Genomic DNA, 17,995 nt, shown 5'->3' on the forward strand with positions numbered 1-17,995 from the left:
AAACTGACACTTCACCAGGCTGTCTTCTGCCTGACACTGGCCCCACGAGTAAGCATGGCTGGGACAGTGGTAGAGACATGGGTGGCCGACGTCTTCGGAGCAGCTGTGCTCTAAGGTCTGCACCGCCCACTCCTGGGATGGGCTTCTCCACGGTGACAGCGACTTCCCGGGACACAAGCTCTCCATCCAGTAAGACGGTCAACTGTCCATCCAAGACCCCGGAGCTCCGGACCACCTGGGGGACCCTCCTGTGTGTCCAGGGCTCACGTGGGCACGGTTAAAGGCCACCCTGAGACACGAGGCCATCCAGCCTCTGACCTGGTGCCGGCTGGGAACAACCCCCCCCCCCCGCCCCTCCAGGTTTTCACGCCCAGGATCACCGAGCAGCCATGCCGTCTCCAGACGGGCCACATCAGCCTGGACGTGGACAGGCCTCAGACGCCCTTCGCACCAATAGGAGGAACGGCTTCCCGGAGAGCAGGAAGGCAGCAGCAACCCCACCAATGTGCCCGGCTGGCTTGTCCCCACATCAGTGTTTATTTCAGGAGCCAGAGTCTGGTTGCCTCCTGGCTGGGCGGCCCCTTGGGTAGCTGGCCCCTGCAGGTGTCAGGACAGGCCACGCAGACCACTGGGGAAACAGATGGCACAGTCATCAGGCAAGCAAACTATCCCTGGGAGAAACACGGAGACTGGCCAGCGTGGCCGTGGGTATTTATAAAGATGGAGGAAAACACATCCCGAGCATGATGGCTAGCCGTCAGGGCCCGCTGCTCTGCATTCCACATCCGCCTTCCAGGCCTCGTAGAGGCCATGTGGAGGGCCGGGCCCTGTGTCCAGCCAGGGCAGACAGAGGGTACACGGCTGCCCGCTGTGAATCATCAGAGCAGCAGGGAGAACCCGGGGGTGTCCCAGGCAGGCTGGGACCCCACACATGGGAGCGTTGGGGAGGAACATTCCGTGTCATGTCCTGACTTTGGGGCTCCTCACGCGGGGCTGTTTGCCTGCTCTGTGCTGGGCACTGTTAGGGACTCATAACGCATCATCGCTGATGGTCGGGGAGACCACAGGGTCAGGTGGTCTAAGCCCACAACACGGAGAGGAAAACAACGCCAACGTGCCTGAAAGCCAAGGGTCACAGGAAAGCCAGGGTCACACGCCAAGCAGGGGCTGCACTAACCCAGGCCTCTCTGACTCTGGATTCCAAGCTGGCTATATATCCTGGGTCCCCCACTCACTCATGCGGACCTGGACGCACGTCCCACAGCCTTTGTGGGCCTCAATGCCTCCGCCTAGAACGTGGGGTGAACCATGTCTTCCAGAACACAATAAGGAACTGCAAAATCAGACTGTGGGGTGCATGGCAGGGCTCCATTAGCAGAAGCAGCTGTCTTCTGGCCTCTGAGGGCAACACCACAGGCCTGACGCCGCAGGGAGGGGTGTGGCTACCTAGTAAGTCCCACCCAAGCTCCCTCACACGCCTCCCCACCTTGCCTGGACATCTGTTTTCAGCAAAGTATGAGAGCTCCTTTGAGCCCATGGGAGTCTACCAGAATTCCCTACATATTGTCGCCAATGGAGACCCTTGGCGGGACAATGTAGGCTTGAGCCTGAAGCAGAACAATGTTGTCGCAAAGTGGGGGGGGGGGGGGACTCTGGTCAGTGCGGACTTCTCCTCCGCGAATGTTCCGCACTCCACTCCGCGCACAGATCCCACACCACGAAAGCCCAGTGTCTTCAATGTGTGCTTTGGTTCGTGTGATTCAAAGCTCGTCCAGTTCTCCAAGTCAAGCGGCAGTGGGTTCTAAGCTGGTGGGTTGGATCATCGGGGTCTCCCTGCTTCTGGACAGACGTGCACTTGTCACTCAGTACTAGGTGTGCAGTAAGCACCGGTCATCGGTGGGGCCTCAGAATACCCGTATCGCCTTTGGGGTGCCAACAGCGGTGAGGGGGGCAGACGGCAGCCTCCGGGACACAGAGCTGGAGTGGAGATCGGTCCTGGGGCAGCCACGCTCCCCAACACCGGGGCGCACACGGCCTCCATGTCCCTAACCACCTCAGCTCTCAGCGAAGCCTTACGGGGCTGTGAAGGCTATTCCCTGAAGCGGAAGGAGGAGGGGGGGGAGGCTTCCTAAGACGAGTCGGTTGTGAAACATTAACTCTAAGTCATAAGTTATGGGTCCACTTCCCGGATTCTCAACTTGACTATTGCTCTGCCACACTTCGTATCAAAGTTGCACGGTCCTGTGAGGATTCTAGGGGGTGGGGGTGGGGGTGGGGACAATGCCACGGGCCAACCGCCTTTTGGCTTCACTCCCCCGGCCCCGGGAGACTGCGCTTCCTGCTTCTCCTGCCAGGAGGTGGCACTGGCTTTGGTCAGCGGAGTGACCCAGCAGAGCAGGCAGGAGCTGACCCTGCTGCGGTCACCGGGAAACCACACGCGCCAGTCGGCACAGTCACAGGGTGCAGGCGGCCTGCACTGCACAATGTCCCCGTGCCGTCCCCGGGTCACGGCCCCACGCCGCCCCGTCCGCCCCATGTTGTCCCCGCGCCCTCACCACGTCCTCCCCGAGTCACCACTCGGAGGGGAGTTCTCTGGGGCCGTCCCTGAGCAGCAGCAGATGTTGCCGACCAGAAGCGACCTTCATATGCCCGCTGTGAGGTTGGGACCTGACCCTCAGCTTACGAATGCACCTGACAACCAGGTTCGTCTCTGATGGGACCAGGCGTGCGTCCTCCTGCCTGTGCACCTTGACCCACACGCACACGCACCGGCCGCGTGGTCATCCGTGTCCTGACGCCAGCCCCGCAGGGCGACCTCCCACCCTTAAGCTCAGCAACACAGAGACCATTTTAGGGACCATGTCAATGTTTTCGTTTCAGTTTCCTCTAAAATCAGAAACAAACGTGTACTATTGACTCAGCGTGGGCTACATTCCTCTGTACTCCCACGCAGGTGGAGGTAAAATATAATTTTTGATACGTTTATGGAGGAAGGCATGGGACAGAAGCAAACAGGCCCAGGGCCCAGGAAGGTCCCGGCGCTGCCCAGATGCTGGGCCCCCTCCAGAGGACCCCGTGTCTTCCTGGGTCAGGGGGCACACTGCGGTCTGCTCTTCCCACTTTCCCCAAAGGAGACCCAGGATGAAAGGAGCCGACACAGGTCCCTTCCCGGCTGCGACGAGCGTCTGGCATCGCGGGCAGTTTGAAGCTTCATCTGGAGCGGACGGCCAGTAAGCTGGGGGCCACAGTGGGAGGTGCTGGGAAGGTGCCCCAAAGAAAGCACAAAGCAGCCAGAATGTACACGCAAAGCACACAGCATGGACAGCGGCGGGAATGAGCTGATCCCAGGTTTTCCTCTGTGACGGGCCCTGGAGCCTGTGCCCGCGAGCCCCACCCACGGGCCCTGCTCCCCTGCGCACCTTTGTTTCTGCGCCTCGGACAGTGCTGCCCACTGGCTCTCCTGCCCTCGGGACCTGGCTCTGCTCTGGCAAGCTGTGCATCCCGGGCGGCTGACTCAGGGTCTGTGCCTGATTTCCAGTCCGGGAAGAGGGTGATGACGGTAGCGACCTCGCTGGGGGGGGGGGGGGCGGGGGTGTCTACGGATTAACCCCGACACACATGTCCAGTGCCCAGTGGACAGTGATCACGTGGCCTGCGCCCCTTCCAGGGAGGGCAGTGCTTCTGAGTCTCGCCGCCACCACCGTGTGAAGTCACAGCTCAACGCCTGCTGCGGGTCTGCGGGTAGGAGAGCTGACCCCTCGTCCCGGAGAGGCCGGGGTCCAGGGAAGCCGCTGCAGTGCAGCACCGAGCTCCTGGCATCGGGAGTCCAGACCTTGCTTCTCACCAGCTTGCCTTGGGCAAGTCCCTGAACTGTGCCTCCGTTTCCCCTGGGTATCATGAAGATTAAGTGACATGCTCTGCTTGCTGTGCCCTACATGTCCCTACATGTGTCCTAACTAACGCCTGGCACAAAGAGAGGGTTCAGGGAGCCCTAGGTCACTGTCATTGGAGTATCATCACTATTATTAATTTTAAGATGTTCTCTTGCTTCTTTGTCTTCCAATTACCCCTCCATAAAGTGCCGGGGACACTCGTTCCCTAACAGTTTCTTCTTTGCAGTTTGCAGAGGGCTCGGTCATGATTCTGGAAAAGCTCTGTTTTCAGCTAACGCCTGACGCCCACCTTGGTGAGGCCCCACAGTGAGCCCAGATGATTCTGCGGGCGCTGGGATTCTCTGCACGCGTCCTGACGGGGGATGGAGACCACCCCCTCCTCCCGTCCCCAGACATCCTGGCCTCGCACTCATCAGAAAACGGGGCTCAGGAGCACCCACAGCACTGGCTGGGCAAGGACAATGCCGGGAGGGGTTCTGCTGCCCTGTGCTTTCGGAGACAACCCCCACTAGTCCTGTGTGTGCGTCTCGCTGGGCAAGGTGGTGGCTGTTCCGAGCAGAGCCCCTGACTGAGAGGAGTCCCCAGCGTGCCATGGGGGACGCACACCCCCTCCAGGAACAGGAACACATTCCCGCAAAGCCCACGGCGTGCTGCAGGTGTCCCTCAACACGTCCGGTGAAGGTGAGGTGTGGGGGGGTGGAGGTTCAGGTCACTAAGACGCTGAGCCATGGCTCGGCCAAGACGCAGGGCACAGGCTCGGCCCCCACGCCCTCCGTCCCCATATTAGCCTCATGGACACGAAGCAATGCTTCCTTGACAATGGCTTTCTCAGAACTGCCCAGGGAGGGGCGGCTGGGTTCCCCCCAGGTTTCTGGGTCCCCCCCGACTTTGTGACTCTGCGGGGTAGGCAGGACCCAAGAACCGGCATCTCCAGCAAGCTCCCAGCAAGGCCGATGCTGCTGACCTAGAAACCCCACTTTGAGAACCCTCCCTTCGGTGACTACACGATCAAACTCAGTTTTGCAAAACACTCAAAACCCCATCCAGAGGGATAGCACCGTTCCTCCTGTCCCATGGGCGTAGCGAGAAGGGCAGTGTCCTGTCCACGGGAAGGAAGGCTGCTGCCCTCACCTGCGGGAGGGGCCCCAGCCATGCACACGGCAGACACAAACACAGCAGGCGGAGCATTCCAGGGCCAGGGCTGAATCCCGATGACCAAGAGACAACTGAGCTGCATGCTGGGCATGTGGCTGGCCCAAGGGCAGAAGGAGTCCCCCCCACCTGCCACCACCCCACAGCACCCCTCGTAGTCATCGGGGTTCTGGGCTGTCCTCCCAGCCTGACCCTTATGGCCATGGCGGGAAACAGGAGACCAGGTCCCTGGGCCTGCTCGAGCCTTGCCGGGACAGAGTTTGCGTTCCGGTGCCCAGCGGCAGTGCCCCCCACCCTCAGGAGTCCCCACGCACCCCGCAGCCGGAGGAAGCTTGGGCTGCCGGCTTCCCGGGATGCTGAGCAGGCCCAGGGAGCCGTGGAGGCACCAAGCACAAGGGAAAGCACCGCCAAGCACAGCGGCACGGGGGAGGCCCGAGCCTTCCAGTACCTGCATGCCGTCCAGCGTGTTCTGCGGGGAGCGCAAAGCAAGGCACAACCACGGAAGACGTTGTAAAGAAGAAACACCACGCACCCTCAGCACGTCTGCGCGGCACCTGCCCCCCAGAGCACATTCCGATGCCGCCCCATGCCGGAACATGCACGGCCCCAGCCCCGGGCCAGGAGACCCCCGTGGGCGGCCCAGAGGGTGGCTAAACGCAGGACGCACCCCGTCCGGGGGCCCCAGCAGTGGACACAAGGATGCACGTCTGCAGCCAGGAGGCGGTCTGAACGGACGTGGGGGGCGGTTCAGGCGGGGGTGGGGGGTGGATTTTCCAGGGACAAGCATGGCCTCCGGGGGTCTGCTGCCATTCCCTCGGGTGCTAGAGCTCCCCCTGCCATCCGTCACACTCACCCCTCCAGATACTCATTAGCTAATGGACGCGCTCAAAAAATCAACTTTAATATATGGGATGGTAATGGCGGGACCTTTCCCTGCGGGAGGAAGAGATGTTATAAGGCAACATAAGGGAACTAGGAGAGGCACACTCTGCTCTCCGTGGCCGCCATGCCCCTGGGGACAAAGGACAGGGCCATCTTCCCCCTGTATCCAGGGACGGCGGCCCACACCGAGGCCACCCAGGGCCACCCCCACCTGTGTGTCTCTAATGAAGAGGTAGGAGCTGCCTGGCCTCTGTCCGGGGGGGTTCACAGCAGGAGGGGCCATGGCCCTGCTCACTGGTGTCCCCGCTCAGACTCCGTGTCGGGCCCTTTCTCATTCTGCAAATGCCTCCCCAGGTACCTGCAGCCAAGCTCTTCCCCACCGTCAGTGCCGTCCCTGAAAATGTCCCTGATAGTGTGCCATCCACGGTTCATCCGCTGGCAGGGTGCCCACAGGAGCGGTCCACCCATACCCACACTTTACCCTCCTCCCCGTCTTCCTCCTCGCCTGGTCCCCGAGCAGCCCGCAGGGGACAGCGGGTCACGTGTGAGGCACCCAGCTCCGCGGCAGGCTGAGTGACTGTGGGGACGTGACTTCGCCTCTCTGTGCGGTCGCTGTGCTGCCCGTGTAGGGGGTGGGTGAACAGTCCTAGTCGCTGGTGCCCGCCGGCACTCAGGAGTGGCCCCCACATCCACAGCTCCGACCTCGCCCGCCCCCCAATGCCAGCAGGTCAGGGTTCCGGCACTTACCTCTAGCAGCCGTACGGCACCTTCATGTTCCTTCTTAGCTTCAACCTGAGCCTTGTTTATGATAGAAAGAGAAAACAGTCAATGTTTAAAGCAGAGGAAAGAGAAGAGACTCGGACAAATGTCTGAATTATCAGGCGTGGGTTCCTGCCGTCTATCTCCCCAAGGAGCACCCTGTTGCGAGGATCTAGGCCAGTTCTCATTGCCCCCTGCCCTTTGGGCAAACACGGAGCAAATGCCGCCGGCTGGGATGCTCTTTGTCAAAATGGGAAAGAACACTCTGATCTGGCAGCGAGGGAACAGGTCAGTGGGAGGCTGCACTCCTCTAGAGAGAGGTGGTCACACACAGAAGGGGGCTGGACCCAGAAGGTCAGGACAATCCTTCTGGAAGCCTCAGGGTGCGGTGGGAGGGCATCATATCCCCAGGTGCCCATAGCCGCTTGGGAAACATGACACCGCCATGCAGACATGACTTCCAAGCAGCTGAAGGTCAGCAGCGATCTCCCCGGGCCCCAAGGCAAGCCCGAGATGGGGGTCCCTGAGCATCTGATGGGCTCTCAGCCAATCAGCCTGTGGTGGGGAGTGGCCCTCGTCCAATTCCTTGAAGCAAAGCCACTGCTCCACAGAATAAGAAATGTCACCCATTTCGCCAAACCAGTCTCTCAGAAGGGCTGTTGCCTGAACCACACGGTGGTTTCCCACAAAACCAAAAGGCAACAGTATCATCCCTCATCGCAATGGCACTGAGTAGTACCACAGCCTGCTCGCCTGCCTGGCATCTGTGGCCACCTCTTCCAGGAAGAGCCCCAGTTGTGCTGGGGACCCAGACCCCGTCCTGAGGGCATGAGAACAGCTCTAGACGCTCAGTGGTTGGCTTCCGGGCAGGTGTGCAGGCTGGCTACAGCTCTGCCCATGGATGCTGGGGAAGACGGGACAGATTCTCTTTGCCTACTTGACCCGAAGCCCGAGTGGAGGACAGTACGGAGCACTGCAGCCTTTCTGCCACCATGAGGGATGAGGCTGGAGCAGCCAGAGGGCTCCCCTGGAAACCAAAAACGAAGCCCACGCAGAGGAGTGCAAAGGCAGAAGAGCGCTGGATCCAGCCGCACCTGAAGCCCCTCTCAGTTGGGCGCACGACTTAAATTCCCTTTTGCTGTTCTCTGTCCCTTGAAACCGAGCATCCTAATGAACGCAACCGTCAGCTGCTGGAGAACATGCCACCTCCCGTTTTCAAGTTGGAGGCGCTGAGGTTTCTGTGAGAGCCTGAGCCTGAATCCTAAGCCAGGAAGGAAAGCTGGCCCGCATGGCCCCTCGGACGTCCCCTTGCACTGGTTTCAGTGGCTTCACAGACGTTCCCAGAGACGCCAAGGAGCAGGTTTAGGGGGAGGTTTATCTCCAACACCACAGGTCACCTGTGTCTGACAATTTCGAGCACTCGGGAAGGATTCCCATATTCGACTGAGATTTACATGTAGAATCCTCGGATCTAGAGGAACATGTCTCTGGGAGGCGGGGCAGAGAGTAGGGCTGGGCAAAGAGGCCAGTGATCATCATCCTTGCAGCCTCCCCGGAGCAGGGAGGGCCCGGCGTCCCCCGCACGGCCAATGCTGGCGGGCGGCCTGAGACCCCGGCTCGCCTCACCCCTGCGCGTCCCCTGGACACGGATCTTCATAGAAGACTTGGAGACCCGGGCAAGTGATGGAACACAGATTCATCACGCTGTTCCTGAATTCACCTTCAAGTGCTTAAAATCGTTCCTTTCAGAGCTGAAACGAGAGTGATGATAAATAACAAGATGGGGAGGAGGGGACGGGCAGCCATCCGCAGGACGCACGGGGGTTATATAAATAACCTCAGCACTGAGCCACTTGAGTCCAAGATAGTTTCCAACTGGCAGGATAAAAAAAAAAAAAACAACAACAAAAAAAACCCAAAGTGAGCTGTGAAAACCCCGCCAAGTTCGCAGTAATGACTTGGCTTCCGGCTTCCAGAGAGGATCGGGAGCTGGTTTTCATAGGCTACTTGCTAGCCAGGCCATTTGGGCAGTCAGAATAGGTTGTTAAAACTAACAGTTGGAATCGGCAGCTCCAAATTTTCGCAGCACCGAAGCAGCAGCTTACGCGAGGCTCGTCTGGGGTCCACAGCCAACCTGTTGGGAAGCTCTGACCTTCCCACAGGACACAGGGACACGTGAAGGACCCACAGCTGTCAGGGGCACGGGGCCAGCTGTCAGAGGAAGGGGGCTGTCGTCTGGGGAACTGAGGGTCCAAGACGGTGGGCTGGCACAGGTGGTGGTTTCTGGGGAGGCACAGAGGTCCAGACATGCTGGACTCAGCCTCAAGGTCTGGACACTTGGTTGGGATGGCCTGCGTGCCTAATGCGCGGTCTCCTTGGCGACTGGCAGAGGAGGGGGTGGCATGGATGCTGTGAGCGTGCAGCAGGGTGAGGGCACCGTGGCAATCTGCAGAAAAGGGTGGGCAGTCCTGGAACCGGGCTGGAGCCCCAAGGAGCCTCCCATCAGCACTAAGAGGAAGTGTTGACTGGACACTAGTCCCGTAGCTGTGCCCGGCAGGAGCACGGGGGTCAGTCCGTGTCCCCCTGCCACCCACACACGACAGCAAGATCCCAAACAGCCATCCCTGAAGTGCAGGCAAAGCGCCGATTGCGACTCACGTGGCGGGCTTGGCTCCTCTTACTGCCCACGTCCGTGACAGCCCCAACCCCGAAAGCCACCCCCTCGCACGTGGGAGGAGTTCTGAGCCACAGCAAAAATCGGTCAGGTCTGCAGATGAATTTTAAATTTGGAAAAACGCTTAGATGATCACCACGGCGACTGTAGCTAGGCGAGGACGGAGCTTGCTCGGAAACAAAGTCTGAAGCTGGGGAGCTGCCGGGCTCTGGCCGCCGGTCGCCCAGAGAGGAGGGGCCCGGGGGTCTGGGCGCCCACAGGCCATGGGAGGACGGAGCCATGGCTCAGTGACTTGTTCAATGGGCATTTACAAGTAGCACCTAGAATTCATCACCGGGGACTGCGACCAGCCATGGATCCATCCGTGGCTGCTCCCCGCAACTCCTTCCTTGTCTAAGGATCTCGGACCCTTGTCATCAGCATTTGCTGAGCTTTGCTACGTGTCGGACCGTGATCTCGGGAGTGTAGACCCTACTCTCTGGAGAAAGACCGCAGGCGAACGGATGAGCCAACGGCACCCCCTGCGGGCTGGTGTGCCAGAGGCCGCGTGAGCAGGGAGAGGAGCCCATTCAAGGCCGGGAGGCAGGGCAGGGCGCTCAGCGCCAAACGCCAGCTCTGCCCTTTTTGGGGAACCAGGCACCCAGGCAAAGATCCAAGAGGGGGCAGATCTGGTGTGGTCAAGGTACAGAGGACGCGTAGCAGGGGAGGGGGAGGCAGTGGCCGAAGCCCCAAGTCGGCAATCCAGTCTCCCGGACGTGGGCCCCAGGACTCTCCATGCTTGGAATAAACGTTCACGGTGTCCGGAGCCTCCCCCACCGGCCTCACTCACGCTGCCCAAAGAGCCCCTGGAAATCTCCGACACAGGGGCTCCGTCAGTGCTGACCTGAGTGTTGAATGAAAGCAAGGATTCTGGACTGAGCTCTCGGCTGCCTGGTTTGTGTGGAGCGGGTGTCCCACGGGACCGCGGGGGGCTGGTGGCCCGTCCATGGGACAGAGCCTGGCTTGGTTGCTTTTTGTATTTTTAGACTCTGCCTCTACTGGCTACCGGAACTACTGGTTGGCTGGATGGCTTCGTTCTCCCTCAATTTCCATGAGAACAGCACTCGATTCTCCAAGCACCGTCCTGGCCCGAGGGATGAGTCTCAGAGAAGGTTTGGGTCCCTGGTCCTGACGGTGGATGCACGAGGCCCGCGCCCCCTCAGAGCGGCCAGAGGTGAGACCGAAGCCTGCAGGGCCCATCAGGCACTGCCTATATTTTGAGAGAAAGTAAACGCCTGCCTTACTTCACACCTGTGGTGCGTCAAGAGAAAGGGACATGGCGGACCCCGGAAGGCAGAGATCCAACAAAGCACAGACGGGTGTAAAGGGACATCCCAAGACATGGGTGAAGGGGACCCCAGGCCCAGCTCTGTACCGTCAGGGGCAACCGGCGTGGGTAGAGAGGGCTGGGGCTCCAGGCGGGAGTCTCGGGGAAAGTGGAGGTCAAGCCTCCCCATCCGGAGAGGGTTTTGCTGCTCTGACACAGAGAAAAAGGAGACAAACAGAGAGAGGCAGTAACTCCAGGGAACAGGTGTGGAGCAGGTGTGGCCGAGGACGGGGTTCAACTTGGACCGCATGCTGAGGCGTCGCGCGGAAGGCTGCAGGAAAGAAGAGGTTCACAATCCAGTCTGGAGAGCCCAGGGCGGCGAGGCCGTACCCAAACGGTGTTTAGACCCACAGGACCTGACAAGGTCACCACAGGAGCCAGCGGAGACACGGAGATGGGGCTTGTGGACCGAGTCTTGGTGAACATCCATGAGGCTTACGGGGGACCATCTGCGTGGAAGGAAGTCAGTGGAGAGCGAGGCTTCCTGGAGGCCTTGGGCATAGAGAGGCAGACCCCCCGAAACTGCACTCCGGGTCAGAGAGGACGAGAACAGAGGACCAGCCCTTGGCACCGTGTCCACGCACAGGTGACCGCAAGAACCACCTCCCTGGCAAGATGGGAGCAGGCGTCCCCAGTGGAGGGGTGTCGAGAAAGCCTGGGAGCGGAAGCCGGAGAGAACGGGCCTGTCTCAGACACAGCCACATGGGGCCCAGTCTCATGGGGCCCAGTCTCATGGGGCCCAGCTCTGGCCCCTGGAGAGCTCTGGTACTTTTATTGTGGTAGGACAAGGGCAAGACTTCGGTCAACCCTGGAGCCTTAGAGAGGAGCATCCTGGCCCAGGGGCTTCATGTGAACCCAGGTCGTTCTGCTCACCCGCTGACTGGCATTTAGCTGTGGAGCTACCTTCCTCCATTCAGAAACAGGAGGGAGGTAGGACCCACCGCGTGAGGTTGTGACGGGCTTGAAGTGAGAGAGTTCACGGCAGAAATAGTTCCCGGCACCCAGCAAGCTCCTGGCTTCTTTTTAAGTTTAGTAAATATGCCATGTGTTCCTCCTTCGCCTGTCCTGACTCCTGCGGCCTATAACCCTGCAACCTCTGGGCCCTAACGCCCCCTCCCCCACGCTGCCCCAGCCCGTCCACAGGTCTGCGCAGCCCTGATATGTTTATGTGCAAAGAAAATGCCCCCATCCGCTGTCTTTTTTGCAGAAAATGGAAACACAGGACGATGGGTCTCCTGAGAGCATCGCCGCATCCACTAGTGTCCCTCCATCTAGGACCAGAGACTCCCATCCTGCACACCTGCCGCTGGGCGTCCACATATCCAGGATCACACCAGCTCGGTGATGTTTCCACTCAGCCCAGATCCACAGCCACGATGTGGGTCAGCCTAAAAGTGCCCCTTCCCGCGTGCCTCCACACCTGGGCCTCTCACCACAGCTCCTGAGCACACAGCTCCCTCTCCTAATCCATCCTGGGGTGTATCCACATCTCCTCTCTGCAGCCGCTGCCCCAGGCTGAGACCCCAGGCTTTCTGGCAGCGGGTAAGGGGCCTTCCTGCCCCTCCACAGATCAGTCCCCAGCGCGAGGGTCAAAGGATGTTCACCAGACCCTGCTACACCCGCTTCAGCCCCCAGTGGCTTCCGGTTCCCTTGGAACAAGATGGAGCTCCTTTCCACAGCCCGCAGAGTGCCTGGGGCTCAGCACCACCCTCCTTGGGATGCACCCCTGCCCATTGGGCATGACCTGTGTCCCTCCAAGGGCTCCTTTCCCCAAGTACTGGGGACCTGAGCCCTTAAATGACCTGCCACTCACCTAAGTTTGCCCTGTATGGAGTCCTGCAATCATGAACCCGTCACTTCCTTCTGTCCCTTCTTCCCTGCACACGGCATCTGCATGACCTCTGGAGGGGGCTCTCTCTCCCTCGGTGCCGGCATAAGCCATCTCCCCCGCCACTGGGCTCCCCTTCCAGAACAACCCAAAGACACTGACACACAGTGGACACCCAACATTTGTTGAATGAATGAATGATCTAATCAGCAAGGGCAGCATGCTGGCCCTCCATGGTGGAAATCAAACGGAAAACAAGAATCCTGAAAAAATCGCCAATCTCATTCTGCTCAAGGATCCACCATCCTCTTGGAAGGCTTTGTTCAAAAATCGGAGCTCTAAGGAATTACCACCTTGGCACCCTGGTTTTGCACTGGTTCCTCCTCCTCAGCTCCTGCCCCCGGTGAAGCATCAGGGTGTCCAAGATATCGGCCATAACGGACACCAGGGAGGGACGAAGGAAACCGGACGGGGCACAGAGGAGGCTGAATGACAGCATTGGCTCTGGTGCACCTTCCTGCCATGGGATGCTTCTCAAATGAAACTCCAGGCTCCCAGAGAACACACTGCTGGCAGTCACCGATCTGTCGCCCCCTTGGCATGGAATCTGTGTTTTCCATGGGCTTCCTATCTGGGTGGTGCCCAGCCAGGGCTTCCGGGGCACGGGGAGCGGGTGCAGGTGCCGGGCGGCCATGTCTGGGCACGGCACAGCAGGCAGAAAAGAGCCGTATCTCTCTGCCTTGGCCCCAGCAAGCAATATCCATCCTTTCTGGATAGCATCTGACGAAAGGCTGCTTCTCTATTCCGGCAGGTAATCAGGCTGGATGACCCCACCAGCGGAAGCTCAGTGACAGCCACCCTTGACACATATAAACAATCAGAGAAGCAGCCTGGCAAATTCTCTACCTGCTGCAAATCTGGCTCCCAAACTCCGAGGACAGAGACCACCCCAGCAGACTCCCATCCCCAGTCAGGTGGGCACACGGCCCTGGGTCCTTTATTACGAGATCAGAGGCCTGGAGAGGCGGTGGAGTGGTGGAGGGCCGCCCAGACTGGGGAGGAGCTGCTTGCTGCCCATCCGCTGGCCGGTCTCAGGAGCACCCCCATGGGCAGTCATGTACCTGCAGCCCAGGCCAGAAAGTCTCTGGCTGGTGGGGCCCGCTGCCCTCTGGGGAGGAGGGGTTCCGGGTAGGATCGGGGCTTTCGGAAGGAAAGGAGAACCACACCTGGGACCCCAAGTGCCCCCATGGAGAGACACAGGAGAGGACCACAGCTGGGTCCAGGGGCCACGCTCTTAGCCCCCAGCACCACCACGGGTGCCACGGGGACGGGCCCCCTCAGCTTCTCTAATCCTTCCCTCTCTTCTCCCTCCTTCTTCCTTGTTTCTTAGTCTCTGCTTCTCTTTCTTCTCTGTGTTCCTTCCCTCTTCCTCACGCCGGAAACATTGCCCCGAGACTTGATCTGTTCACTTAACAGCACATCATGGAACTCTCCTCAGTTCAGCAGATACAAAACCAAAGTTATTCCTTTGAATGACCACAGTTTATACCCCCAGCCTCGGCGGGTGTCCAATTCAACCCCGCCCTTCTCCCTCATTCCCCCAGTACTGAAAACAAACACACAAACAAAAAACCCCAAAAAAACAAAGAAAACAAAACCCACGTCGTGTCAAACCAGTTCCTGTGGTGCTTCTGGGCATCTTTTCGGGAAGGGAAGGTTGCAGAATAAGACACACTTGTGTGCTTAACTGTAAACGACGCTGGTAGGGCTGAAGCCACTCGCAGTGGGCAGTGGCCCCCAGAGCATACTTTCCACACGAGCCCGCCGGCATCGCACAGGGGAGTGTCCGGTGTCTGCAGTGGAGCTTGGGACACGGTGGCTCAGGGGAGCTGGGCAGCACTAGGTAGCACAGACTCGGGGAAGGTGGGGAGACGCAGGTGCACAGCTCCCGCCCGCTTGCCCTCCACACCCCTGCCCCAAGCACGCCCCGGGCTCACCTTCTGCAGAAGGTCGATCTCCTGCTGTTTGGCGTGGAGGACAGCCAGCGCCTGCTCATGCTCCAGTTCCAGCTGCTGCCGCCGTTCTGCAGCCTCTCGCATGTGCTGCGGGGGACAGGGCGGGGTCAGCGCAGGAGCCAGAAGGCCTGCGAAGGGGGCCCGAGGGCTACTCTGGCTTTCCCTGGGGTCAGGACCCACCCCTTGGGGAACCGGTGCCAACACGCCTTCCACCTCGAACCGCCTGGTCATTTCCATGCTCTGAGCATTAAGCAGAACCAGAGGTCATCATGCAAGGGCGAGCTCTTGCTCCTGCCCATTCCCTCAGCCTCGTGCAAGCTAAGGCCACAGGTTACGGATCCTGGGCTACCTAGTGGGGAGTGCTCCAAGCCCTTTAGGACGATTTACATCCCGGGACCCTCTCATTCATCTAGGAGGCAGGCACACTAATGCGGGAAACTGAGGCACAGGGAGGTTCTCCCGGCTCATCACACAGCTGGTGAAGGGCCGCCCCAGATTCGAGTCAGGCTAGAGGGAGCCTCCGAACCTCAGGCTTCGGTGCTATCTGCTGGCGCCCGGCTGCGGACCTTCGCAACCATTCCCTGCAGGTGCTGGCGGGGACCGCACAGATACCGCGGGTGGATAGTGGAGACGCGCCTCTGGCGTTTCGGGACAACACAGGGCCGAGCGCGACATTTTAGAGCCACACTGCACAGGTTCAAATCCCAGCGCTGAACCTGGGCCGGTGACAACCTCTCTCGGGGCCTCACCTTCTCCCCCGGATCAATTATTCATTAGCATCACTAGCCATTTATAAATGGTTCATTAACAGCACGCTGCGGAACCGCTGGTGATTGCTAATCAGGAATCGGCACCTGCTCTGCGCAGGTGTTCTGAGTGTCGCACGATGCGGGGTGGTATCTCGCATCTAGGAAGACTGGTGTCCCCTTCCACTCTGAGCCGAAGGAGCCCCACGCCTGTCACGTCACGGCGCCCTGAGGCTGCTTCAGCGCATGCGCGGAGGAGGAGGAGCCTGCGGGAGACAAGCCTCCTTGGGGGAGGAGCAGCCTGCAGGTGGGGGAACTAGTGGTGGGAGGAGTCTGCGCAGGGAAGGAGCCCGCACGGGAGGAGGAAGAGCCTGTAGGAGAGGAGCCTGTTGGGGAGGAGGAGCCTGTTGGGGAGGAGGAGCCTGTACAGGGGAGGAGCCTGTGCGGGGAAGGAGGAGCCTGCACCAGGGAGGAGGTGCCTGCACAGGGGAGGAGGAGCTTGCACTGGGGAGGAGGAGCCTGCGCAGGGGAGGAGCCTTGTGGGAAGAGGATCCTGTGGGGGAGGAGTTTGCACGGGGGGGAGGAGCCTGTGTAGGGGAGGAGCCTTGTGGGAGGGGGAGGAGCTCGCATGGGGAGGAGCTTGTGTGGGGGAGGAGGAGCCCGCGCAGGAGGAGGAGCCCGCGCAGGAGGAGGAGCCCGCGCAGGAGGAGGAGCCCGCGCAGGAGGAGGCGCCCGCGCCCCTAGCAGAGCGGCTTCCTTCAGGACCGCAGGCGGCACCCCTAAGACCGTGGCGAAGAGCTGCACTCCGTACAGGGCCCCCACCAGTGCGCGCACCGCCTCGTCTGACGCCGGCAACTGGATGCTGCGGTCACCGCTGGCCGTGGGCAAGGGACCAGGAGCAGCCGAACCACTTGCTGGAGGCCACACAGCCCAGAAACCTCTCCGCGGGCGGCATCAGCCAAGCCAGCGGCCACCTGCTCGCGGACCCTTCCTGGCCCGAGGCCCCCTAGCAAGCGCCTCCTCCACCGTGAAACTCCGCAGCGGGCCGCGCCGCGGGGTCGGGCTCCGGGCGCCAGCCTGGTTTGCACGAACAATTATGCAGCTGCCTAATTACACTATTGTTCCGGCTAATTCCGGGGCTTCTGTTTATTTTGGAAGCGGGCACCGCCGAAAGCAGCCCGGGTACTCTTTATTTAGCTTCGGGAAGGAAGTTATTAGTGGAAGGAGGAAACCATTTTCCTTACAAGGATTCAAGAGCAGCGCGGACCGAACCGGAGGCAGTCCAAGCCTGCGGCCGCCGGGCTCTCCGTGGATTCCTGACGGCTCAGACGGATGGGAAGCACTGGCTTCGAAATTTCGGGGTCACTGTGGCGTGGTTGCCAGAATGCCCACGTGTGTACAAATACATGCCCCTTGTGGGGAGAGGTGGTGGCGGCTGTGGTGCCCCAGCAGGGAGGCCAGATCCACAGGAGCTCTGACCACTCGGGTCCCATCACCCTCTCCATCCCCGCAGCTTCCCCTGCATCCACTGCCCTGCTCAGCGACCCCGCTCCAGAGGCATCTCCACTGGCCACATCCACACCCTCGCTTCCCACTCTGCTGTCTGGCTTCCTCCATCAATCGGCTGACACCCCCTGCCTGACACCCCCCAGAAGGACGGGGGAGCAAGGGGCCATCCAGCCCACGGCCACCCCTTGCTCCGGGGACCCATCCCTTGACAAGCACACTGCTCCTGCCCAGGAGCCCGACACCGGCCCGGCTCCCGTCCTTCCCCGACGGCTCCCTCCTCCTGCGGGGCCTCTAGACTGGGGGTGGCCGCTGCTCTGCTTGTCCTCCTTCCCGGGCAGATATCCCACATCGCGACTGTCGCTGCCATTTATAAACTCGCGCTCGGGAATGAAACCCTCGTCTCTTCGCTTGTAGCCAACTGCCCACTCACCCTCTCCACGTGAAGGGACAGGAGGAATCTTAAATTTAGCCTGTCCAAAATGGAGTTCTGGACTTCCTCTCCCAAACCACTTCCTCCCCAGTCTGCCCGTCTCAGCAATGACACCATCATTCACGTAGTTTCACGTAATGTCCAGAGTTTGCAAAGTGCTTCCATGGGCCCCGCCATCTTCCGCATCAGCCACCGCCAGGCCAGCTACCAACTCTCTGCCCTGGGCCATAACCACACACACACACAGGTGGTCTTCCTGGTCCCACCGGGTCCCCCCAGCAGAGCCGCGAGGCACTCTCCAGGGCAGAAGTCACCCCCATGGCTTTACGTGTCTGCCCAACTGGGTAGGGATGTCCAGGAAGCTGGGGAAGCCTTATTTCTGGGTACATCTGGGAGGCATTTCCAAAAGACAATGGCATCTGCATGGGTGGGAGAGGAGGGAAAGGAGCCACCTTCCCTACATGGGTGGGTTTCGTCCACTCCACTGAGGACCCGAAGGACAAAACGGTGGATAAAGGGCCTATTCACTCTGCCTAAACTGAGACACATCCATCCTCTCCTGCCCTCAGAAGCTTGTGTTCTTGGTTCTCAGGCTTTCAGACTCAGGTCAGGACTTACAATCAGCCCCCAAATCTCGGACAGAATTGTGGACAGCAGATCAAGACCTTAGCTGAGATTGAGTTGGACATTTTACCGAACAAGCCACCCAGGTGCCCTGAAGAGAGACTGTTCCTGATGGCA

General features: G+C 60.2%; 1 protein-coding gene across 9 annotated transcripts in view; it reads right to left on the bottom strand.

Moving 5' to 3' along the window:
- Positions 1–17,995, bottom strand: part of RIMBP2 (RIMS binding protein 2) — a 204,784-nt gene that overhangs the window by 49,883 nt on the left and 136,906 nt on the right. For all 9 annotated transcript variants that reach the window (XM_045087627.1, XM_045087628.1, XM_045087629.1 and 6 more), the window contains 2 exons: positions 14,552–14,656; positions 6,675–6,725 (listed from right to left, as the gene is read on the bottom strand). In XM_045087627.1, the coding sequence (XP_044943562.1) occupies positions 6,675–6,725; positions 14,552–14,653 (153 nt within the window). In that variant the 5' untranslated portion in view covers positions 14,654–14,656. The remainder of the gene's footprint in view (positions 1–6,674; positions 6,726–14,551; positions 14,657–17,995) is intronic.

The sequence above is a fragment of the Mustela putorius genome, unplaced genomic scaffold (genome assembly GCF_011764305.1).
Source record: "Mustela putorius furo isolate JIRA1106 unplaced genomic scaffold, ASM1176430v1.1 tig00001433_pilon_pilon_pilon, whole genome shotgun sequence".
In the NCBI taxonomy this organism is placed as follows: domain Eukaryota; kingdom Metazoa; phylum Chordata; class Mammalia; order Carnivora; family Mustelidae; genus Mustela; species Mustela putorius.